The 26353-nt window shown below is 43.0% G+C and overlaps 1 protein-coding gene across 1 annotated transcript in view; it reads left to right on the top strand.

Annotated features, from left to right (window-relative positions):
• LOC134218562 (tonsoku-like protein) overlaps positions 1-26353 on the top strand; it is a 38588-nt gene that overhangs the window by 8428 nt on the left and 3807 nt on the right. Inside the window, exons 3-4 of the mRNA XM_062697708.1 lie at positions 3855-5490; positions 5556-5737. Of these exons, the coding sequence (XP_062553692.1) occupies positions 3855-5490; positions 5556-5737 (1818 nt within the window). The remainder of the gene's footprint in view (positions 1-3854; positions 5491-5555; positions 5738-26353) is intronic.

The raw sequence follows: 26353 nt of genomic DNA on the forward strand, positions 1-26353 counted from the left end.
TACCCCGAATCACGGCCAGCTACCAACCGCGCCATGTCGGGGCCGAGCGAATATCCTTAGTACATTTGTCGAATATCTGAATTATCATGGGCTGTGTACTCACAAGTATGTTCTGACAGAACGAGTAGCTCTAGTGATACATAGGCGATGTACCTATTTCGTTCTGTCAATCGTGCCCATATTCGTGTGCTAATGGGCGCCTACTATTCGAACGCCGATTGCTTCGATTTAGACGATCCCCACCAGTGCGTAAATAAAGCCAAAATAGCAACCTCTATCATGACGCGAACTCGCACCGGTTGTTGTTAAACGGGTTTGGGAAATGTAAACGCAACCTTCGGTGAATAGCGAGTTGGCAAATTTAACGACCCGCTCCAACCGTTGCCAAACCATCACACGGAAATATAGAGTAACGCATAAATAAAAAATGTGCCGTCTTCTGAAAAATTGTTCGGTTATTCATCATCAAAACCATTGTGATGGAGGTCAGTTTAGTTTAGATTTCAACTGATTGGCGGCGCTAGTGCATTTGAAATAACCTGATAGGTTTGATATCTCGAAATCTGGAACTTTTAGAATATTGGCGTCTTCTACAAAGTTGTTCGGGTGGTCAAAACCATTATGACCAACGCAGGTTTAGATTAAGATATAACCGCTTGGTGGCGCTAGTGTATAAGAAATAACCTACTAGGTTAGATATTTCGAAAACTGAAATTTTTAGAATATTGCCGTATTCCACAAAGTTGTTCGGGTGGTGAAAATCGTCATGATGCGAGCAAGTTTAGTTTTAAACACAATCGCTTAGCGACGCTAGTGTATAAGAAATAAACTGATAGGTTAAATATCTCAAAATCTGGCATTTTCAGAATATTGCCGTATTCAACAAAGCTACTTGCCATAAGACGAGTTCGTACAATTCCATTTAATTCCACCACTTGGTTGTAATTTTAACAGATACTTATTTCGATTTACAGTAAGGCCATCTTCAGTGTCTCGTACTTGACTCGATTCGACTCAACTCGAGCGCCAGCGAGTATTGCGGTTTCAAACTAAACTTTTGGTTTGGACTACCCTTTTAAATCTTACATAATAACCAACCTAACAGATAATTCGGATAACTTTGTGGAAGATGGTCACTTTCTAACTCTAACGGATTTAGAAATATTTAACCTCACAGGTTATTTCTCATACACTAGCGCCGCTATGCGTATGAATTCCAAACTAAACTAGTATCCATCATAAATGTTATGGTTACCCGAACAACTTTGTAGAAGACAAAATCTTTCTAATCTTATAGATCTCGAGATATCCACCTCACTAAATTATTGCATATAAGCTAGTGCCACCTATCAGATGTGTGTCTAGCTAATCTAATAATCACAAAATGCATTACGCACATATTTATATTACAAAAGCTGGAGCGCGTTCTGAAAGATTTGAAAATAAATAAAACTTTTTCCTGATTTTATTTATTTCCGTGTTTGCCTCAATAGCAACCGGATATTCACCACCGGTGCGAAGCATGATTGCACTTCAACAACCTTGATATAAACAACCGGTGCGAGAACGTGTGTGAATAAAATATGAACGCATTTCGTTCCTATAATAGGCACTCATGTGTATCCAACATCGGTGGGGATCGTCTTAGCAATTCAAATTTCATTCAAATAATTCATGCTTCTATTTCGTATCTTCGATTATTATTTTAACACAATCCGGTACTAGCACAGTGATGATGGCCTAAGAAGCTCAGAAATTTTGAAGATGTATTTTTCTGTTGTTTTTAGTCTTCTTTGCTACTGGAACGTGGTATCTTTTTAACTTTTTGTTCATACATGTCTGAAAACATTGGTGTATGTCTCATGTCGCAAGCAATACTTACCACATGATCAGACGCGTCGTGCACTGAGTTGCTTACGTGCATTTAAAACCCTTACGCCCTTAGGCTCCTGAGTTAAAATTTCAAGAATAGTGTTGTTGTCCCGTTGTGAAATAGAAACACAAAAACCGAATATAATATGTCCTTAATAACGAGATTTTAGCCCCAAATAGGTTCATCTCGATTGACATAACTGAAAAATCAACAAATTTCCAATGTTTAACACAGAAGCCCTCTGTTAGCCTTTTTCAATAGACCCTTATTCTTGCAGCGGTTGCGGAAGTTTGTTTTCCTGATACTGTCCATTATATTTTCAACTGCCCATGACCAACACTCTAGGCTGTGTAAATCTCGGTGAAATTCCATAAGCTGAAATATCGGTTGTACTGACGCATGGTTACGGCTTTAAGTGTTGCAATTAACTAACATTTGTTTTCAACTGGGATATTAGTAGAAATTCATGAAGCAAGAAATGGGCCGTCAGATCTCGGTTGAAAAAATAAAAAAATCTTGTAGATCTACTGATCGTAAGGAAAATAAATTAAAATACTAAAAATCATCAAATCAAAAGAAAAAGCACGAGTCTTTCTGCTCTCCAAAAATATGTATAAGAATCAAGATCAAACTAGTATCGAAAAGCATTTTTGCGGCTCCGTAATGCTTCACGACAAATGAGCTTTTCAAAGGTCCGTGAAAGGGTAGAAGGAAGCCGTGTTCGGGAGCAAACTGTTCGCTACGTTTACTCATGTGAGTATGATATCGAGCGCGAAGAGAGAGGATTAAAAAAGCCTCACAATCTATTCTAACAAAAAAAGAGCTCAAATTTCTCGTGAGTTATTTATGGATGACCCCTAAGAGTTCTATGAAACACCAGTTTTCCACCACTTCGTAACATTTTTTGCATGGGAACTCATTTTTTAGTATGGACAGTTATTAAATGATACACCCCAATTTTGTTTCACGTATTCACGTACAAACCCTAATATATTAAAAAGATTTTTTTTCTCTATTCTGGCCATTGTCATACTGCATACATACACCGAAAGCCGTCATTTCAGTAAAACACTGAATTCGCGTAACGCGACACCAAATTTTTGTACCTAGTGTAATTTCATGAAAAATGCTTCGATTTTGGATATTAAAACATAAAAAGAAAGCTCTTGACGAGTACTAAGAGAGCCCGAAGTCTTATTTTTTCGATATCTGTACTTTTCGTGCAGTATCAATTATGTGACTATTTTCGTAACGCGACACCATTTCAATGTCACTTTTTTCAAAGTACAAACATTTCAAGAAAACAATAATTTTCGAAGCAATACAATTGGTTCACAAAAAGGCCATCATAAACTCTACTTTATCATGTAATAACCAATATATTTGAACCCAAATAGGTGCGATGGAGCACATTTGTAAAAATTAGATTAGGAGGTCTTTTTCTCATACTAAAAGTCTACTATTTTGATTGGCTATTAAAATATGTTCCCAAACCAATTTTCAGTGAAACAAATGTTTTTCTTATAATTCACTAGCAGACCCGACGAACTTCGTTTCGCCTAAAATTGATTAATTCTCTGATTAGATCTCGAGTTATGAAGAAATTGGTGTTTCATTCGTATGGGAGCCTCCCTTTTCAAGGCGGGAGGATCTCGAATCATCTTAAGAACCTTCCCCGGCCCCGAAAACCTCTGCATACAAATTTTCACGCCGATCGGTTCAGTAGTTTCCGACTCTATAAGGTTCAGACAGACAGAAATTCATTTTTATGTATATAGATTAAGATTATATACATTTTCGTGTCCTAAAGATATTGGACCCTCATTTTCAGTTTAAAATTTTGGTCCCTTGGCGTAGAAGTGCGTGGAATGTGTCAACTGTTGATACAAACAAGTTTGAAACAGTGGAAGTAAATGGAATTGTGAAAACTTATAATATTATGGAAATAACCTAATCTAATATCCTATTTTTGACTCGACAGCCAACTTAACTGACGACTCTGATGATGAACACGATGAAAGCACTATCGACACTCCCGACATTGGAAACGATGTGAATTTGGATGAGCTCAGCGATTCGGATGAAGATCAACCAAGGTCAAACAATCAAGCAGAAAAACAGACAGATTCGAGATCAACTCGAAGGCGCGGTTTGTCTTTTCAAATAAAACGCAACAATAAGGGAGAAACGCAACTGCATCAGGCTTGTATCAACGGGAATAAGTTGTTGGTTCAAAAACTTCTAGAGCAAGGTCACCCGGTGAACCTCCGAGATCACGCAGGATGGCTTCCATTGCACGAAGCGTGCAATAAAGGTGAAAAGGATATTGTCGAAATGCTTTTGGATAAAGGTGCTCATATCAACGATAAAGGTGGTACTAGTTGTGATGGGATTACTCCGCTGTATGATGCTTGCTCAAACGGAAACTTGGAAGTAATCGAACTTTTATTGGATCGAGGGGCAAATTGTTTACTCCGCACCGACTCCGGTGACACAACCCTGAATGTTTTGGAAATATGGTTTGAATCGGTCCGGAAAAAACTTCCGAGCGAAAGCATAGTGTTTTACAACGCCATTCGTGATCGCATCGTTAGCTGTTTCGATAAGGTTGGCATCAAACCAACATCAGGTAGAACTATTCCTGACTCCATAGAAATGAATATAGAAACAACTCGCTCAACACGGCGACAACCAAATCGGGTGATTCGTCCGGATTCCGATTCCGAAATACTTTCTGTTCCCTCGCAAAGCACTTCAAAGACGCCAATTCGCAAGCGACCACCCAAAAATCGATTGGATTCATCCGACGAGGAGCAAGAAAATGGTCAAGGTCGCTCCTTCCGGGAAAGAGCCACACGTCGACAAAACGACGTCGTCGACGACTACCGTAGTACCATTCAAGTATTGCGGAAGGGAAACACGGTGCGGGCTCAGATCGTATCCCCTCTCAAAGATCCCAATCCAGGACCAAGTAAACGTGGCGCCTTTCTGCGCAACGATGAAATCGGTGACGATTGGCTGATCGATGATCTGGGCCCGAGTAAAAAACGGCAAAAATTTCATTCGGAAAAAGACTACGTCGAAACTTCGAAGCGAACTCCCAAACGAAACAACAATCGTGAAAGCAGCCCACCGGCGCAAACTCCTCCCGTGTCTGCTCGGGCAGCAGTGTCAGCTGTTTTAGATTTCGATTCTGAAGAACCTGAACTCGTGAGCATGCCGCCAGTCGCGCGAAACGGTCGTTCGTCTTCGGAGGAAAAAGAACCGGATGCTTATCAGATTTTGATGAATGCTTCCGGTCGAAGCTTCAGCCGAAAACGATCCTCGCAGTCTAAACTTTCCCGTCGGTCATCAACCGGAAGCAATAGTAATCAGATATCACTGCTGGAAGCGGGTTTCGAGAAATCCAATCGTTCGGTCACTCCGCCTTTGGAGATGGTAGTCTCAAGGGGCAGCATCGAGCAAGCAGCACCAGAAACTCCGAGCAAATGCACTCCGACGAATATCATTCGAGTGCTCGTCGAGAGTGAGCCCATTGATGTGAGTTATGATCCAGAGCAGCTTTCAAAATTGAGTGTGGATTGGTTGGTCCAGCAAGTGACTAAGCGCTTCGTAATGTATGTGGTTAGAATAAGTCTTGGTGGTACGTCGTAATAAATATGGATTTATATTTCGTTTTCAGCAAAAATGGAAAGAAACCAATATTGAAGTTGCTTCGGTCGAATGAGGATCTGTGCCAGGATACTGACCCTCTTACGAGTCTGCTGAGTGCCTTTGATTCAACCGTAAACGCGTACCTGATTGGGTTTGAATCGTTGAAGGCAGATGAGTTCTATGCGGATTGCTGCGAGGAAGCCAATTTAGGTTAGTATTATTGACGTAGGACTATGTTTTTTTTCGTTTTTAATTTTTGGAAAGCAATTTAATCGAATATTGGAAAACATTATTTTTTAACGAAAACGACGAATTAATTTTCTAGTGGATTTTTAAAACGTACGCGAGTTATTACAAAAAATGAATTACTGTGTAATATTTTGTAATGTTTTTCTTTCCAATAAATTACAGAAACATAAAATTGAAATCAATACTGTCTTATTCAAAGCACAACAGTTTAGTTTACTAAACGGTGGTTGATCATGTTCAGGATATGGCATTGACTATTTTGTTTTGTAATTTATGTTGAAATTGAGTACAGCTAAGATTTTGTGCATTCCGTTTAAAAGTACAGTTGAAAATCGAAAAAAGCAAGGCATTTATTTAGGCTCAAGTGGGAGAATGGCATAACGGAGCCGCTATTGATTTAAAATTTTCATTCGCATTTCTTGATGTCTACAATTACTATTATCAGCCTTCCCGGAAAGAGAAATAAGAAATGGCGTTACAACGTGTGAAGTAAAATGTATTCCCACTGAAACATTGAAACCTCTCATTATCCGTGTGTTATCGCCAAAAGAACCGCAAATCAAACAAGCTGGTATAAGCGCGAGAATGCGCATTTACTGTCGTTCGAAAGAGCATTCGAACGTGAATGATAACTTAAAAGGCATGAAATTAGCAGCTTTTCATGTTACTATTGTAGATTCAATACGACGTTTAATAAACGACATCACGTAAAGAACGACACGAAAACAAAGCAAAGCAGAGAAGAAATCTCGCTTAACTTTTCAAAAGGACCTAAGTAACATTTTTTTCATGAATTAATTTGAGCACTGCAATCGAAAGCTTTCATGTTTTTCTGTTGATTGCGCTATTCAAATTAATTCATGAAAAAATGTTACTTAGGTCCTTTTGAAAAGTTATGCGAGAAATGTCCAAACAGTTTGCACCTTCTGACTACGACAATAGCTAAGCGACCGCAGCTGAGCCGACAAACCGATGATAGTAGAAGCACAGACAAACAGACGTAACAGTTATAACAATTTGCTTTGAAATCTATTGTTCGATAACTTTACTGCCGTTCTACGCATAATTGTCCCATGTACATAGGAAATCCCAGCAAACATGGGACAAATATGCGTATGACGGCAGTTTACACCACGTAACGTGCCTGTTGCACAAAACAAATTTTAGTATTTTTTTTGTGGTTAAAATTCAGTTCAATTCACCTCGACTCGAAACGAGCAAACCACACAAGCGCAATGAGGCCTCAGATCTCGTGAGGTTCTCGAACGACAGTCACCTCCAACCATTTGTGTAGCCGGTTAGCCTTTGCTGTAGGACCGTCCAGGCCGGGACGACACGAGTGCAGCTACAGAACTTGCGCTGTAGCGTTTCAGGTGCCTGTATGTCACAGTGTTGACAGTTCTCGTCCGCAACCCGTTGCATCACGTGCAGAAGCTTCCGATGCTCGATTTTCCCATTCACCAGCAGGTAAAGTTGGGATCGCTGCGATGAGGAAAGCTCTTGCATTCTAATATTTCGCCACGCGCGTGGCCAGTCTAGCGCTGGACTGTCCGTGCCACCTTTGGCATTTCAGTTTGCTGAACGAAGTGCTGGTTGATCAGATCGGCGGAGGGGTTTTGTTGGATTAGGTGAGGAACTTGGGATAAATTTGATAGGATTGATTTTAGGTCTGGATTGTCTATTGAAATAGCGGGGCGAGGAATTGCGTGGAAAAGAAGAGATTTGTAGATTGGATTTGATCTCTTGCAGATGTCGATTGGTAGCCAGGCTGCGTGGGCAACGAGCAGATAATCCCCACATACTTGCTCGAGCCTACACACCAGTGGATGAAAATAGAGCACGAACAGATGCATGGAAAACAGGTCGCTTTGCCGCACCGACCGAGCGATCTCGAACGATCGTTAGAGGTACCCATTGATAAGCAGCCGGGATGTGGACTGACTGACTATATTCGAGAGAAGAGAGATGAGTTCCTCGTTGAATCTGAGCGACCGCATGGTTTTGAAAAGGAACGAGTGCCGTACCCGATCGAAGGCGTTCTCCAGATCGAAGCTGATGAGCTTACCGGCGCGACGGTGGTCACGTAGATTGGCGATACGATCTTTCAGAGCGAGAGTGGCCTGGAAGATGTTTCGCTCTGCGTTCGAACATTTCTGTCTGTTGGTGCTTAGCATGCGGTGGGCCTCTATAATGCATTCCATCTTGTTTTTCAGGATGCGGGAGAGAAATTTATAATCGCTGTTAAGCAGCGATATGGGCCGCTACGCTCGGGCTGTGTTGTCACTCCTCTTCTTCTTCACTAATACAATGACGTCCGCCACGAAGGAATGGGAGAGATTGCCGATGAGTGCTTCATTCATAAGCATGTTCAACTCACGGTGGATGACATCGAGCATTCGGATATAAAATTCTCGTGGGATCTCGTCGGCACCGGGGGATCGTTTAGGTGCCCTCTCCCTGCTGAAGAATTTCTGCTGTTTGTATCTCCTCCATGCACGCTTCGTTCAGTGGGTCGTTCGGTGGGATAACACGCTCATGAGCAAAATCGTCCCCGTTGTTGGCATTGCCGTCGTTTTCTGCTGTTTCTTCTGAGTAGAGACTCAAGAAAAATCAAACAGATTTGCCTCGATTGCTTGAGGCTCAACGGTAATTTCGCCTTCTTCCGTCTGTAGCTGGGTTATCGTTGGTTTCTTCCGTCGTATTTCCCCCAGTTGGAAGATCGACATTGGCTCACCGGCCACGTGCGTTTCCTTGATGCGCATAAACATGTGGGAGAAATTACGCTGCAGTGCCAACATTTCCCCTTTCAGTCGGTTGATGGTGGTTATTATTTGTGGCTGCTGATAGTAGCCGTCGTACGCTAGCCGTAGTTGCGCATAGAGGTGCTGATGCGTATCGCGTATGGCTCACGTAGATCCGATCGATCCAGATCCAGCAACGATGACGTTCTCGGTGTGGTGGCGGAGATAATAGGCAAGCGTGCCATTGAAGAACTCTTCTCTAGCAGCGCGCTGTGCAGTGCCGGAGGGAGCGTATATAGACGTTGCAGATCGTTGTGTTGTGCACTCGCAGCGCGATTAGTCGGCTGTCCAGACTCTTCTCCACGTGAGTGACATGGATGTGCTCCTTCACCGCTACAGCTGTGCCTCTCCTTGTGTGGTCCATATTCGCGAAAACGACAAAGCCAGGCATGGATAACTGTTCGTTCTCGACTTCCTGCAGACACACGAAATCGAGGTTTTGGCTGCTTATGAGAGTTCGTAGTGCGTTCAGTTTTGTGGGGTTCGTGATCGTTCCAATGTTGATTGATGCGAGGTTCTACAACGTGAGAGCCATTTACGGAAGAAAGTCCACATCCTGCTCTTCGTCACCGTCGTGGCATCGCTGTTTCTTGCCGGGCGGGCGTCCTCGGCTTCGGCTACTTCTCGTCGATGTGGACGAATCGTCCGTGTCGTTGCCGGTGGCTCGGTCTTTCGATCGCAACGCGTTTGCTGGCTTTTTGAATATGTCAACCAAGACCACTTCAGCGGTCTGTGGTTGTGTGCGCAACGACGACGATCTGTTTGCAACGGGTTGTGTTTGCACCGTTCGCGCAATGGACGCAGTCGGCTGGCTTGCAATTGGGTTTATTGAGCCAGACGGTTCGGTCTGACTCGACGGCCGGGGCAGCTCGGGGAAAGCCTCCAGCGATGCTGGTGGTAGAACGACAGAACGCTGATAAACCGTTTAGGCGCTCGGGGATTTTGCACCGTTCGCCTCCTCGGTGGTTGTCGTTCGCCACGTTCGCATAGCTCTTCTGAACTAGCAGCTTTTTGTTCTGGACTTGCTCTTGCTCTTTGCAATATTTACAAGAGACGATCTGTCTCTTGTAAACAATGTAGGCCTGCTGTCTATCGATCGATCGTGTTTCGATGGACTAGCATTTAGAGATGTCGCAAATTAATCGATTACTTCGATTAATCGATTCATCGTTGTGATAATCGATTAATTTTGTATCGATTACTATACAATGATTAATCGATTCAATAATCGACAAGAATCAAGAGTAATCGATTAGTAACTAATCGATAAATCGGGATTTTACGACATCTCTACTAGCATTCGGGCCGACCAAATGCCGAGCGGTGTTCCACCGAACTCGAACCCATCTCCCCATGTTAGCTCTCGTAGCGAAAACACTTCACCAAACGCACTCAAAAATTGAACGATCTTTTCTTCCGGGACGTTTCATCCATCTTCCATGGTGATGCGAAGCTTGTATTTCATCCCCCGTGCTCCACTTCATGCTTCTCATCATGTTCTAGCTCTATTCGTTGTGCGAGCGCCAGGTTATCAACCTTGACGAACACACACTGTTCACTGTTCACCTGTGGCACTGTAGTCTCAATACTTCTGCTTTCTTCAGGCCGAGAATCTTGCGGCAAAAGCCGTGTACCTTTTCGAATGATGGTTTCACCGGGAAACTCGAATAGTCAATACGAAAAGTATTTTTATCGCCTCATTGACGCGACGTGGCGCGACGCGGCACGCACGGAATCGAACTTTAACCACTGAAATCGATCTTTTAACTTTCCAAGAGCGCAGTCGGAAATACGTCTGCACGTCTCGTTCAGCTATTGTCGCGCTTATCTTTTTTTAGGTCTTATGCAAGAAATCGCTTCGGTTGCTGCTTTGTTTGAACGTGTGTGAAGTTGTTCGAACAACCATTTGACAGTTGGCGGCTCGGTTGGAAAAAATTAAAACGGTTTGATTTTGGTTTGAGTTGTCGGGGGTAAAGTCAAGGTTCGCCGAACATGTTTGAACATTTGTAGTGAAGTTGCGCAAACCCCCATATATTTTTTTTGTGGTTGGTGCTCGAGTTGGTGCATCGGTCGTTCGTGTGTGATATTGTTGGTCGAATAAATTGATTGTTCGTGCCGCTGTTGGTAAAACTTGATGGATGTTTGAATAAACGAGAGGTGGAGTCAATTGTCGCGACCCGCCATATTTTCTACAGTCCAATCTAGACCGTCCATTCTTGACGATGCTGCAGGTGAATGCATAGAGAGAGCGAGACCACTGCGGGCCTGAAGAGCCGTTTCTTGCGGGTGCTGCTGATAAACCAGAGAGAGCGAGACCACTGCGGGCCTGGAGTGCCGTCTCTTTTACCAGTTGGTCCCTTGACCAATAATCTGCTGGGCTGCTTCCGTCTATCTACGCTGATGATGAACCAGAGAGAGCGAGGCCACTGGGGGCCTGGAGTGCCGTCTCTTTTACCAGTTGGTCCCTTGACTGGTAATCTGCTGGGCTGCTTCCGTCTGTTTACGCTGATGTTGATCCAGAGAGAGCAAGGCCACTGGGGGCCTGGAGTGCCGTCTCTTTTTTTTACCAGTTGGTCCCTTGACCAGTAATCTGCTGGGCTGCTTCCGTCTATCTACGCTGATGATGAACCAGAGAGAGCGAGGCCACTGCGGGCCTGGAGTGCCGTCTCTTTTACCAGTTGGTCCTTTGACCAGTAATCTGCTGGGCTGCTTCCGTCTGTTTACGCTGATGATGAACAAGAGAGAGCGAGGCCACTGCGGGCCTGGAGTGCCGTCTCTTTTTTACCAGTTGGTCCCTTGACCAATAATCTGCTGGGCTGCTTCCGTCTATCTACGCTGATGATGAACCAGAGAGAGCGAGACCACTGCGGGCCTGGAGTGCCGTCTCTTTTACCAGTTGGTCCCTTGACCAGTAATCTGTTGGGTTGCTTCCGTCTGTTTACGCTGATGATGAACTAGAGAGAGCGAGGCCACTGGGGGCCTGGAGTGCCGTCTCTTTTACCAGTTGGTCCCTTGACCAATAATCTGCTGGGCTGCTTCCGTCTATCTACGCTGATGATGAACCAGAGAGAGCGAGACCACTGCGGGCCTGGAGTGCCGTCTCTTTTACCAGTTGGTCCCTTGACCAGTAATCTGTTGGGTTGCTTCCGTCTGTTTACGCTGATGATGAACTAGAGAGAGCGAGGCCACTGCGGGCCTGGAGTGCCGTCTCTTTTACCAGTTGGTCCCTTGACCAGTAATCTGTTGGGTTGCTTCCGTCTGTTTACGCTGATGATGAACTAGAGAGAGCGAGGCCACTGCGGGCCTGGAGTGCCGTCTCTTTTACCAGTTGGTCCCTTGACCAGTAATCTGTTGGGTTGCTTCCGTCTGTTTACGCTGATGATGAACTAGAGAGAGCGAGGCCACTGGGGGCCTGGAGTGCCGTCTCTTTTACCAGTTGGTCCCTTGACCAGTAATCTGCTGGGCTGCTTCCGCCTGTTTACGCTGATGATGAACTAGAGAGAGCGAGGCCACTGGGGGCCTGGAGTGCCGTCTCTTTTACCAGTTGGTCCCTTGACCAGTAATCTGCTGGGCTGCTTCCGCCTGTTTACGCTGATGATGAACCAGAGAGAGCGAGGCCACTGCGGGCCTGGAGTGCCGTCTCTTTTACCAATTTATCTTCTGGGCTGCTGGCTGTTGGCTGCTTCCGTCTGCTTACGCGTCCGTCGAAAAAGTGAGCGAAGTATGGCATGCGCACTTGTATTTATACCCCCTGTCTGCAAAATTTGTAGCGTCGCACATGCATGCAACAATGTATTTGTTGTTCGGTTTTCCCTCTTTTTTTGTTGTTGTTTTGACATTTACACAAAATAGAATTGGGCGATTCCAATTTCTGATAGCTTACGATATATCGAAATAAGAACACGGATTGAATATTCTTTTGAAAATTCGACTTTACAGAATTTATTATTCAGTTATTATTATTTTTATTATTATTTTTATTATTATTTTATAATTCGATGCTTATCCTACATCTCATCTCACCTCTACTCTTAAGTAGTATATGCTTATCAAAATGGATAGAAAGGAGAGAAGAAAAAAAAATATGTTGTCCAACTGCTGCATTTCAAATTGTGCCTCATTGGTTTATACGTGTCTTCAATCGATGTATGTCCATTTGTTTTATCTGTACAAAGAAAGCAAAATTAGTTTATTATGAAATTGTTTCTGCTTGTTTTAATATGTGATATCCTACCCAGGATTATGCCAGTCACTGTCTTATTGATATACGTTAAACAAAAACATATCTTTCAGCTTGTCGGGCACTCTTCTGGTTCGAGTTGGTCGTGAGTATACTGGATGTTCAGGGTCTTGCTGATAGTTCAATCCATGCCCATAAGAAGTTCCGTCTGTTCAGAAGATAAGATACCGTATTAACAATAAGTTGTGTATGATAACTATACATGTACCTGTTTCGGAGCAATTTTTATCTGATCTTGTTGAATTGTGATTATGAGCAGCAAGTTGTTTATCAGAACCTTGCAACGTCCCATCTGTCGAAGAGGTTTGTGCATCAGCTTTTGTCTGACTATGGTTTTGCCGCGTAAAATTGAATCCTTCGTTATCGACAGATCGTTTGGCGTCTGCCACGTTTCTAGTATATACTACACCACGATCGCTTTTCACAATTAACTTAGCCCCATCTCTGGCAATTACAGTGAACTTTTCCGCCCCGAATGTGGGATCTGATTTTGTTCGCTTTGATTGTACTAAGACAACTTTGTCTCCAACAACCAGATCTGATTGTTTGGCTCCTCTACGAAGATCTGCATATTTCTTACTCTCAAGCTTAGCATGCGCATCATTTTCTCTGATTTCTTCACGATCCAATTCTAGTTGGCTGTCGGCTTTCCACAGGCTCGGAAAGAATCCCCTATGCTTCCAGCCAACTAGTAACTCGAATGGAGTTACTCCGAGTCTAGTTAATGGCCGTACTTTGTTATGCATGTGAATGTAATTATTCAGGGCAGTTTTCCAGTTCATGTTATCTATTCTGCAGGCTGCTAATGCTTTCTTTATCCCTTTATTTTGGCGCTCAACAGCCCCATTGGATTGAGGGCTCAATGGTATTGACTTCCGCACCTTTATTCCTCTATTCTCCCAGGACTTAACGAATGTATCGCTTTGAAACGGGGGACCGTTGTCACTTTGTAGGACTAGTGGATAGCCCCAAATAGCGAAAATTTTGTTCAATGCCGCGATGGTCGATTCGGCGTCAATGTGTCGCATTTCCAGAACATGAAGATACCTTGAGTAAATATCCACAACCACGAGGAACTCTCCAAATCCAAACGCTTTATCCGTAAAAAAATCTATTTGGAGTATTTCCCATGGGCCGTTGGGAAGTTCTCTACTGCTGAGTGGAATGGGAGGATTTTTCTTTGACAGCAATAAACATGTCTCACATTTCTTAATGAATTCCTCAACTGATTTGCTTATTCCTGGCCACCAGAAATGTTGTCTCAATATCCTCTTAGTCGATCCAACCCCCATGTGTCCTTTGTGCGCAGATTTTATTGCTTTGAGTCTCAACGTCTCAGGGAGAACGATTTTATCTCCTTTAAATACCATACTACCCATGGTTGTCAGTTCCTTTGCTTCTGATTCGTACTTTTTCAAACCAATTTCCCAGTAATCTGTTTCGATCGCTGTTTTTACTTTTGCCAATTCGTCGTCGTCTTCTGAGTGTAGTTCAATTTCGTCCCAACTGATTTCTATGGCACCAGCATCTATGAAATTTAACAAATGTTTCTCCTCCGTTATGTCATCAAATGATTTAGTTGCTTGTGACTGATTAACCAATCTTGAGAGCGCATCTGCAACATTCATTTCTCCTGGCACACCGCACACTTGGAAATTATACGGTTGTAGTCGTAGCGCCCACGATTCGGCTCGGGTTACCGCTCGTTTTCCAATCCTATGCAGTCCTCCGAAAATAAACTCATTTGATTGGGCATCAGTTCTGACCGTGAAGTATATGCTCATGAGGTACATGGAAAATCTCTCGATTCCCCACACCATCGCTAGTGCCTCTTTTTGAGTTTGTGGATACTTCCGCTCCGTATCCGTCAAGGATTTTGAAGCACAAGCAATCACTCTTGGGTTAGATTGCTCATCAAGCTGTAGTAGAACTGCGCCTAGACCATGAGGAGAGGCGTCAACGTAAAGCTCCGTTTGGTCTTGTCTATTGAAATATCCTAATGTTTTAATAGTTTTCCAAGCTTTTGTTCTAAAGTATTCGAACTCATCTTCCAGTGCCTGATTCCAGTAAAATTTGTCTGCTTTGGCCAACATACGAAGTCTCCAAGTTTTGTCTGCACGATGTGGAATAAACTTTTCAATAAAATTTATCAACCCGAGGAAACTTTTCACTTCTGCCAATGTTTCCGGGGTTCTGAAATTCTTTATAGCAATGATTTTCTCATCTTCTATTTTCCAACCTTCATTAGAAACGACAAATCCAAGAAAGTCAACCGATCGTTTGCCAAATGCACACTTTGCTTCGTTGATCCTAACGTTGTGGTTTTTAAAACACTCCAATACTCTTGCTAAATTTGCATCGTGCTCGGCTTTTGTATTTCCGAAAATCATGACATCGTCCAAATAATTGACTACACCTTCGCACCCTGCCAGTACGATGGTTTGGAGTGCTTCTTGGAAAATGTCCGGAGCATTTGTAAGCCCGAAAGGTAGTCTCCGGTATCTGTATAGGCCATCTCCAGCGAAAAAATTGGTAAGATGACGCGAATCCTCATTAAGCTCAATGTGATGAAATGCACTCGTGAGATCTATTGTGGAAAACCACTGAGCTCCGTGTAACTCCATTATTATCGACTCAAAAGTAGGCATTCTAAAAGGAGTACGATAAATACACCGATTCGGTCCTCGAAGATCTATGACAAGCCGTATATCATTCCTGCCTTTCGGTACCACTAATAGCGACGAACAAAATGAACGGTCCATATCCTGTGTAACTTCCTCAATTATGCCACTTGCCAGAAGATCTTGGAGCTTCTGCTTTGTAGCCTCCTTGAATGCTGCTGGAATATGGGTGTAAACATTTCGAGCAGGAGGCATCTCTTTGTCGTACTTTAGGGAAACGGCTGGTATATTGAATTTCGGAAATTCGGCAGTTACTGATACTTCTTGTGTACAATAAACTGAACTCAGGCCACATTGTTTTGAAACCATACGATCAGAGCGAATTGGAACGTCTAACCCAACATCAAGGACACAATACCTAATGGCTGTGTTGAACCCTAGAAGTGCTCTTATCTCATCCACGACGTAAAACTTCTCTACAAACATTGGTCTGTCCTTCGATACGGAGAGCTCAGCGAAAAAATGGGCAATTACATGTATCTGACCAGTTGTTGCGTATGCTTTCAAACGTTTATCGGTTGAATAGCATAACGTAAGTAATTTGGATGCGGCTGTCTCGTTTGACAACATTCTATCAAACGTCTTTTTAGTTATAGTATTGACATGGGATCCGGAATCTATCAAAAACTCAACCTTAATACCTGCCACTTCCGCTTCAAGTGTTGCACTGTTTTGATTGACTACTTCATTTCCAGATGACTTGGGAGAAGCTTGGACATGAGATGTAGAATATAATTCAGCTTGAGAGGACTGCAGTTTTCCAAAAGTCGACATCTGTAATATGTATTCCTTTATTAATATTAATATGAATGATTCATTTATTAACAAAACATTAGTTCAAATTCAATACAACTTAAAAAATATGAGTATTAGAATTTACTCCAAATCTTCATCCTCGCGTACCTTAGTTTCGAACGACTCTGTTGTGGCATCTTCAATCGCCGCAACTTTCTTCTCAGTGCCTGATTCCTCTTGGTCCGCATACCGCTTTTGTCCTCTAGTTTGATTTCCCGACTGATTCAAATAGCCTCGCGAATCACATGCTCGAGCAATATGTCCCAATCGACCACAAATACGGCATTCCTTTTCTATTGCGAAACACGCCGTGGCCCGGTGAAAAGCGCTTCCACAACGCCAACAACTCGTAGACGCTTGTGAGCGGAAACTACCTCGCATAATAGCACGTTCACTTCTTCCATTACCTCGTCCATTACGCCGAAATCCACGTTGGCGTCCTCTTGGGAACCAATTCTGGCTGTAAACTTCACGACGTTCCGATCGGTCTTGATGAGAAACTGCTGATACTTTCAATGTTTCTCTTTTGCTGCGAGTTTTATGGAATTCCTCTTCATTGCTTCTTTCCATTTCCCGATCGCGTACAAGGTCAATAAGGTCCTTCATTGACCCTTGTCTCACCCAGTTACGATGCGCAAGTACTCTTACTCTTGCATCAATAGCGTTTTTGGTGATAACTCTCACTACGGCTTCCATTTCTTCATCCGGGCCATAGTTACACAATTTCGCTGCTGCTCCAACACGACGAACGAAGTTAATGCTGCTTTCCGTTTCCGATTGGGTCATCATCATGAGTTTCCCCCTTTGGGAAAGGGTGTACGTTCTTGACCCATAATATCCATCCAGGCGAGCCATAGCATTAGAAAAAGGTTGGGTCTTCTCGTCAGGCATTCCCGCGACAGTAGCTGTAGCTTGAAACATTTCTCGTAACTTTGGGCCCGATTTTATTTTGAACACGCCGAATTTCGTGTGTTCATCCACAGCATTAACTAGCTGGAGAGAGGAGACAAGTATTTCTTTCCAATATTCAAATGCTTGCTTGTCTATCTCAGTCTCGCCTGTTGACGGAACGCACTCCGGTATGTTAAGAGTACCCAACGTCCAGTTGTTAATTGTCGAAAGTAATAGGGAATCTTCACGAACTGTACTGGAGCATGCTTCTTGTAACCCATTACCGAAACTCTGCTCAGTACCAGGCGTGAGTCGCACAACTTGTTCACGCAAGGTATTATTCTTCTCGATGGCTTCCTTCAATTCGCGCATAATCTGTTTCTTCGAGGTCTTCCTGCAACACAACAGGAAAACAAAACATTATTAGCCTCTTTTATGTGATTATATGGTAGCTCCGTATGTATTCAACGGATCTTTTAGTTATGCAATACTCTGCCTTTCTCCATCAGAGCATGCTGCACTCCGTATACTGGATGCAAACTTATTGGGCGTTCCGTCTATCTCCACCGAAACCCCTTATTTAGCAATACTCTGCCTATTTCCATCAGAGCATGCTGCACTCCGTATTAACAACCGGATGCAAAACTAACGGGTGCTTTCCCACAGGAGCCCCTTTCAATTAAAGCTAAACTCTACCTTCCTCCATCAGAGCCCGCTTTTTTTTTTATTTTATTTTTTTTTAACTCTTTTTTTTAATACTTACTTTGTGGGAGCAGATGGGTCGATAGCTGCGCCATTGTCGCGACCCGCCATATTTTCTACAGTCCAATCTAGACCGTCCATTCTTGACGATGCTGCAGGTGAATGCATAGAGAGAGCGAGACCACTGCGGGCCTGAAGAGCCGTTTCTTGCGGGTGCTGCTGATAAACCAGAGAGAGCGAGACCACTGCGGGCCTGGAGTGCCGTCTCTTTTACCAGTTGGTCCCTTGACCAATAATCTGCTGGGCTGCTTCCGTCTATCTACGCTGATGATGAACCAGAGAGAGCGAGGCCACTGGGGGCCTGGAGTGCCGTCTCTTTTACCAGTTGGTCCCTTGACTGGTAATCTGCTGGGCTGCTTCCGTCTGTTTACGCTGATGTTGATCCAGAGAGAGCAAGGCCACTGGGGGCCTGGAGTGCCGTCTCTTTTTTTACCAGTTGGTCCCTTGACCAGTAATCTGCTGGGCTGCTTCCGTCTATCTACGCTGATGATGAACCAGAGAGAGCGAGGCCACTGCGGGCCTGGAGTGCCGTCTCTTTTACCAGTTGGTCCTTTGACCAGTAATCTGCTGGGCTGCTTCCGTCTGTTTACGCTGATGATGAACCAGAGAGAGCGAGGCCACTGCGGGCCTGGAGTGCCGTCTCTTTTACCAGTTGGTCCCTTGATCAGTAATCTGCTGGGCTGCTTCCGTCTGTTTACGCTGATGATGAACCAGAGAGAGCGAGGCCACTGCGGGCCTGGAGTGCCGTCTCTTTTACCAGTTGGTCCCTTGACCAGTAATCTGTTGGGTTGCTTCCGTCTGTTTACGCTGATGATGAACTAGAGAGAGCGAGACCACTGCGGGCCTGGAGTGCCGTCTCTTTTACCAGTTGGTCCCTTGACCAATAATCTGCTGGGCTGCTTCCGTCTATCTACGCTGATGATGAACCAGAGAGAGCGAGGCCACTGGGGGCCTGGAGTGCCGTCTCTTTTTTTACCAGTTGGTCCCTTGACCAGTAATCTGCTGGGCTGCTTCCGTCTATCTACGCTGATGATGAACCAGAGAGAGCGAGGCCACTGCGGGCCTGGAGTGCCGTCTCTTTTACCAGTTGGTCCTTTGACCAGTAATCTGCTGGGCTGCTTCCGTCTGTTTACGCTGATGATGAACAAGAGAGAGCGAGGCCACTGCGGGCCTGGAGTGCCGTCTCTTTTTTACCAGTTGGTCCCTTGACCAATAATCTGCTGGGCTGCTTCCGTCTATCTACGCTGATGATGAACCAGAGAGAGCGAGACCATTGCGGGCCTGGAGTGCCGTCTCTTTTACCAGTTGGTCCCTTGACCAGTAATCTGTTGGGTTGCTTCCGTCTGTTTACGCTGATGATGAACTAGAGAGAGCGAGACCACTGCGGGCCTGGAGTGCCGTCTCTTTTACCAGTTGGTCCCTTGACCAGTAATCTGTTGGGTTGCTTCCGTCTGTTTACGCTGATGATGAACTAGAGAGAGCGAGGCCACTGCGGGCCTGGAGTGCCGTCTCTTTTACCAGTTGGTCCCTTGACCAGTAATCTGTTGGGTTGCTTCCGTCTGTTTACGCTGATGATGAACTAGAGAGAGCGAGGCCACTGGGGGCCTGGAGTGCCGTCTCTTTTACCAGTTGGTCCCTTGACCAGTAATCTGCTGGGCTGCTTCCGCCTGTTTACGCTGATGATGAACCAGAGAGAGCGAGGCCACTGCGGGCCTGGAGTGCCGTCTCTTTTACCAGTTGGTCCCTTGACCAGTAATCTGCTGGGCTGCTTCCGCCTGTTTACGCTGATGATGAACCAGAGAGAGCGAGGCCACTGCGGGCCTGGAGTGCCGTCTCTTTTACCAATTTATCTTCTGGGCTGCTGGCTGTTGGCTGCTTCCGTCTGCTTACGCGTCCGTCGAAAAAGTGAGCGAAGTATGGCATGCGCACTTGTATTTATACCCCCTGTCTGCAAAATTTGTAGCGTCGCACATGCATGCAACAATGTATTTGTTGTTCGGTTTTCCCTCTTTTTTTGTTGTTGTTTTGACATTTACACAAAATAGAATTGGGCGATTCCAATTTCTGATAGCTTACGATATATCGAAATAAGAACACGGATTGAATATTCTTTTGAAAATTCGACTTTACAGAATTTATTATTCAGTTATTATTATTTTTATTATTATTTTTATTATTATTTTATAATTCGATGCTTATCCTACAAACTGCTTGACCGTGTGTACGTTCCATTACGGCGGCGGTCTTACGGTCGCAGGCTCGACTGCCAAGGTAAACGTCAAGATAGCCGCCGTGTTAAAAGATAGCCAGAATTTTCCCGCTCAAAACAAAACCACGTGCTTTTCGCCAAATGACAGCAGTGTTCTATTGTATTAGTGAGATCAAGATTTTTTTAAGTACAGGTTACATGACTTCGTCAGTAGAAGTGAATAACCAGCGCGGGGGAGAAACATACATTTTCAGTGCAAAACGTAAATAAACGAGCATAAATTCTATACAAAAATCCAAGATGGCTGAGTTGGGGATATTGACAAGTCAGAACACCCCCCAATAAATGCATCTTGAGTGAGATGTAACCGAAGTCACAGAGTACATGGAGAGTGTTTATCATGGCAAGTGCATACGGCGGGTAAGATTTTCATTAACTCTGTCGTGTTTAGTGACCGCTGCGATTACATGAGAAGCAACCCGCAGGAAGCCGCAGTATTCTATTTTATCTCGAGATGCATAATATTGTCCATCCGGAACAAAGTTAGTAACGCTGTTTATACCAAAGTTGGATTTTTCTCCAGATACAGGCAACTTACCCAACTTCGGAAATAGTGTGCTGGATTCGCCTGAAGATGCGCTAAACAACGCATCAATTAGTTTGACAGACAAAAGTCCCGACTTCCGAGTTTTAATTTGGTGCTGCGCCGACAATATACTAACATCCTCTGATATTATAGTCCATCACTTTTAAATTTCGCTACGGAAATTTGGTCCTGCGGAACCGACCGAAGTAAAATATGTAAGACACAACCGGACAGCCGCTGAAATTGAATCATTCATCATTAATTACGATCAAGCCGAGCCACCGCAAATCAAAAATGAAACGAGACGCTTTATTACGCATCGTAGCATGCGCTCGTTTCACGGGGTGGAATTTATAAATAATCTAATGTAATTTTACTTGCACTTTGGTAGTAGCGCCGTGCAATATGCAGCGTACTTCGTTGGCGATTTAGCATACGCTGGTGCCATCCCTCAGGTGTCTGCAGCAAGCAGGACCGACAAGAAAGAAGAAGAAGAAGAATATGCAGCGTACCCAAGGGCCCCATACGCCTGTCACTGGCGAACAAAGCTCGTGTACCATGGGCGTAGCCAGGATTTCGAGAAGGGGGGCGCCAACTTTTTTCTAAACCGTAGTATTATAGTAGTTTTATAAAAATACATGAATAATAACACATGAATATTAACACATAAAACCAAATCCAAACCAAATCGAAACAATAATGATTAAAACAATAATGGATTTAAAAATGCGTGATTTATTGCTCATCAGATATTTTTAAATAAAGTGAGAAAAATATTAACGAACTTAGTATTCAGAAAGAATATAAAATCGGCTATAACAATTATTATAAAAATCCTGCATTCTTCCATAAGTCTTGTCTTATGCATTCTTCCATAAGTTTAAGAAAACTAGAACCATACATCTGAATTTCTAAACAAATCCTCTCTGAAATAGTATTTATTATAAAATAGGCAGAAAAATCAATATGCAAGCTTTCTCCAGGAATTCCTTCGACAATTGCTCCTGGCATTCTATCCGAAACTCTATCAGGGATTCTTTAGGAATGCCTACAGCAACTTATTCGGCAGTGTCTTCGGGAATTCCACCATAAATTTTTGCCGGGAATTGATCCGAAAATTCCACCATTATTTCTAGACCAACATTTGAAAAGGGCGTAACAGCCAAAATTTATTCCTTCTGATTTTTCGTCTACATATAAAGCTATATATGTAGATAAAGAATCAGAAGAAATATTTTTTGGCTGTTACGCCCTTTTCAAATGTTGGTCTAGATTTACTCCAAGAAAATCTTCACGAACTTCTTTATAAGTTCTGCAGGATTCTCTGCAATAATTCGAATAAATTTTAAGAATAAGAATATTCCGTGGAAATTCCGCAGAATTGTCAGTAAACATTCCTGAGAATTTCATTTTCTTGTGTAAATTCCATAAAATTTTCAGTGAATTGTTTCGAATAATTTCTTGTGAAAATTTCAAAGAATTTCTCCAGGAATTCCACCGGAAATTTATATAGAAATTATACCGAAAATGAAACCAACAATGGAATTTTCGGAGGAATTCCTAGATTAATTCGCAATGAAATCCTAAAAGAATTCCGGTGGAAACTTCAAGATTTCCACTGGGAGATCCTCCAGGAGTTCCACCGGCATTTCCAATTTCTCTAGGATTTCCTCCGAGAAATAATTCCGGTAGTTCTATCGGCAGTTCCTCTGAAAATTCTTCCGGGGATTTCGGCAGAATTGGAATTTATTTAGGCTTCTTCAGGAATTTATATAGATTTTCCACCAGAAGCTCCTCTGAGAATTTCTCTGCGAGCTCCTCAGGGAATTCTCCGGGAGGTCCTCTGATGATGATGATGGTCCAGCTACAAACCCCAACAAAGGTTTCAGCTAGACGAGATTTGTCTATAAGATGAATTCTCTTGTTTCCGAGAATGCTTCTGTTAGTTTCCCCGGGGTTCCTTTGAAAATTCTCCCGGGAGTTTCCCAGGAAATTCTTCCTTCTCCGAAATTCCTCCGGAAGTTCCTCCGGAAGTTCCACCAGAAGCTATTCCAGGAAATTAATCAGGCTTTTTTCAGGAAATCATTTAGGCTTTTTTCAGAAATTAAGCTGGAAATTCCTCCAGAAGTTCTTCCGATAGTTTCTCTGGGAGCTCATCCGGGAGGTCCTCTAGGAATTCTTCTAGGAGTTCCTCCTGAAATTCCTCCACCTCCGGTAGTTCCTTCGGGAATTCCTCCGGGAGATCCACCAGCAGTTTCTAAGAGAATCCCTCCGGGAGTTTCACCGGCAGGAACTCCCAGAGTAATTTCCGGAGGAACTCCCGGGGGATTTTCTATAGGAATTTCCGGCGAAATTATTAGAGGAATTCTCGGAGGAACTGCCGGTGGAACTTCTGGAGGAATTTATTGAAGAACTACAGGAAGGATTTCCGCAGGAAATCCTGGAGGAACTCTCGTAAGAATTCTAGGATGAACTCCCAAAGGAACTTCCGTAAGAATTCCAGGAGGAACTCCTGGAAGAATTCTTAAAATAACCTCCCGGAGGAATTCCCGTAAGAACTCCCAGAGAAATTCTCCGAGGAACTTCTGGAGGAATTTGTAGATAAATGCCTAAAGAAATGCTAAATGAATTCCTGGAAGAAAGCCTGATTGAATTCCCGAAGGAACTACTGGTGGAACTTCAGAGAAATATCCGGTGGAATACCTTAGAGGAAGAGAAAAAATATTTCTGAAGGAACTTCCGAAATCCCATTTCCCGTGAAATTCCTGCCAAATATCGTCCAGGAATTCCCTGTAAAGTTCCTGGAGGTATTACCGGAGAATTTCTTGGAAAACTCCTGGAAGAACTCCCGGAGGAACTCCCACAAGCACTTCCGGAGGAATTCCCACATGGAAGTCCTGAAATAATTCTTAGAGAAGTTCCTAAAGGAATTTCCGAAAAAATATCTGAAGGAATTCCCAGAAAAATACCAGGAGGAATTAATGCAGAAATTCCCAGATGAATTGCTGAAGAAAATCCCTGCGGATTGTTCCGAAGAAATTTCTGGAAGAACTCTTGGCAGATATCCGAGTAAATTCCGAGTGAAGTCCGGAAGGAATTCTAGTACACTTCCGCGGAAAATCTCCCGGGAAAATTCCTGAAGGAATTCCTGGAGAAGTACCTGAAGAAACTCCCGAAAAAATACCTGTAAGAATTTCTGGGGAAATACTTGGACGAATTCCAGGAGAAATTCATGAAGATATTTCTAGAAGATTTCTTGAAGGATATTCTGAAGTAATTGCTAAAAGAATTCCAGATTGGAATGCTAGATGATTTCGTTATTGAATGTTTGGAGGTATTCCCGGAAAATTTCCTGGAAGTAATCCCGGAGGAATTAAGGGAAGAGTTCCGAGAGGAATGCCCGGAGAAGTTCCTAGAAGAATTTCCGAAGGAATTTCTTATAGATTTACAAGTGAAATATCGGAGGATTTCCGTCATGAATTTTTGAAGAAACTTCTGGTAGAATTTTGGGAAGAAATTCCGTATGTATTCTTGACGGAACTCTGGAATGCATGCCTGAAGGAAATGCCGGATTTTTCCTGAAGAGAGAATAACCGAAGAAATATCTAGAAGTAAATCTTGGAGAGAAGAAAAGAAATCTTCAAGGAATTTCCTCGTGAATTTCCTAACAAAAATTAGTGGGGGTTTCTTACATTGTCGTAACTAAGAAAAATTCTAGGGGGGGCTAATTTTTGACGTTGGAGTACGTCCTTTGCGAAGATAGTGAGGTAATTCTGCATATTCAAATTTGAGACCTTCCCGAAAAGTACCGATTTTCGAGATTATGGTATCAATCGATCGTCGAACTCTTTAAGATTTTCCCCAACAATTAAAAACAATGGATTAGAATATGCGCTGGCCGTTGCCGAAAGTAGCAGTACTCAAGAGAAATATATCTACGTTGATGTCAGAGTAGACAAAAGAAATTTTCTTTCACAATTATGATTTTGCCTGTGATTGAAAAAGCGCATTGTCGGTTCGTCTCAGAACCATCATTTCATAGGAGGTTGAATGTGAGTGATAAATTTTCTGTCGTCAGATTCCAGAAAAACTTAATGCGATTACAAAGACATATGAGCTTACCCAACAAGCATTGGAGGCTGATAAATTGCTTTTTTCGCCGGCTTGTTCGGCTAAAAAACTAGCTTATTCAACTTAAATTGTTTGTTGGGTAGTAAAACGCCTGTGGAGTTTTATCCATCCGAAAGGACTCAAAATTTCTTTCTCATTTAAATGCTTGTTACCTCTTCTTGAAAACTCAAGATTTTGCCTTTCTGGAATCTTTTAATTGATTTTCTGGAAATAGCAGAAAAATCCCCCAAATTACCATTCAAAGTTACAGAAAGAAATGCTTTCAAAATATCTCGATCGATATAGACATATGATACGTAGTATTAGGCTCTCACTTTTCTGGAAGGATTCTTTTGATAATTCTTTCAGAAAGGCACACGCTAGATTTAATTTAATATACTCGCAAAACTCTGTAAAAACTTTAAAATGTTTAAATAATAAATACTTGCTGAGAAAACTAATTTTAAACCAGGATTTTTTAGAAATATGCCGATAAGCTAAGCATCCTGTGTTCCTTAGACAATTTTCCAACATTTTATGCTATGTCGATATAAAGACCTACAGACAGTTCAGTATGCCTCTAGAACTTTCTTTATCCAATCAAAATTTCAGAAATTGTATTTGTTTTCTTAGTCTGTTGCTTCTATTATTCATTCAATCAGCATTACTTCGCTGGAGAATCAAGAGAGCGTACTATTTTTCGTGTTTAACATTCCTGTCTTAAGATATAACAATATTGTTCGAAGTTCGAAAGTTTGTTAAAATAGATTCAATGTTTCGTATAAAGGGAGATGTGAATGAAGAAAACTCATACCTGGCAGATACGCCAAATGATCAGAGAGCTAGATAAGTACAATATTCATGCATGGTGGCAAAAATTCTAGGGGGGGCTAATTTAGTTCTAGGTGGGGCTATAGCCCCCCCTAGCCCCGCTGTAGTTACGCCAATGGGTTTCTAGATAAGGAGGAATTGCAATTACATGAGAAGGATTTTCGAACGATTTTCAGAGGAATTTGTGGATTACTTTCCGGAGGAATTCAGAAGTTCCCAGGGGAGCTTCTAGAAGGATTTCAAGGAGAATTTTTGAGTCCGGAATGTTTCGAGTTGTTTTGAACTTTCATATATTATGGCTCCTGGATGCCCTAATAAGTTTTGGGAATCTTTTGAATTTCAACCACCAATTTCTGTATATGATTGGATCGTAAAGTGCACATGTTTAAGGGAATCCATTTCAGTACCCGTGCAATCTTTCCACAAGTTAGAAGCGACGCGCCCCCTGCCCACCCTTGGCTACGCCCATGTCGTGTACTCTGCATCGAAGCTTAGAACCAGTGTTAGGGCGCAATCGTTAATGCGAACATTTTTATATTCGGTTAGTTACTGCAAATAAATTCTTTTTCGAGTCCCTTTAATCAAGCAGGTATCTTAAGCATACCACATCGTTATATTGCTGCATGATTGAGTGTTTAATTTTGATAAAATATCGAAAACAAAAGTGTGCC

This window comes from Armigeres subalbatus, chromosome 2, assembly GCF_024139115.2.
Source record: "Armigeres subalbatus isolate Guangzhou_Male chromosome 2, GZ_Asu_2, whole genome shotgun sequence".
NCBI classification, from domain to species: Eukaryota; Metazoa; Arthropoda; class Insecta; order Diptera; family Culicidae; genus Armigeres; species Armigeres subalbatus.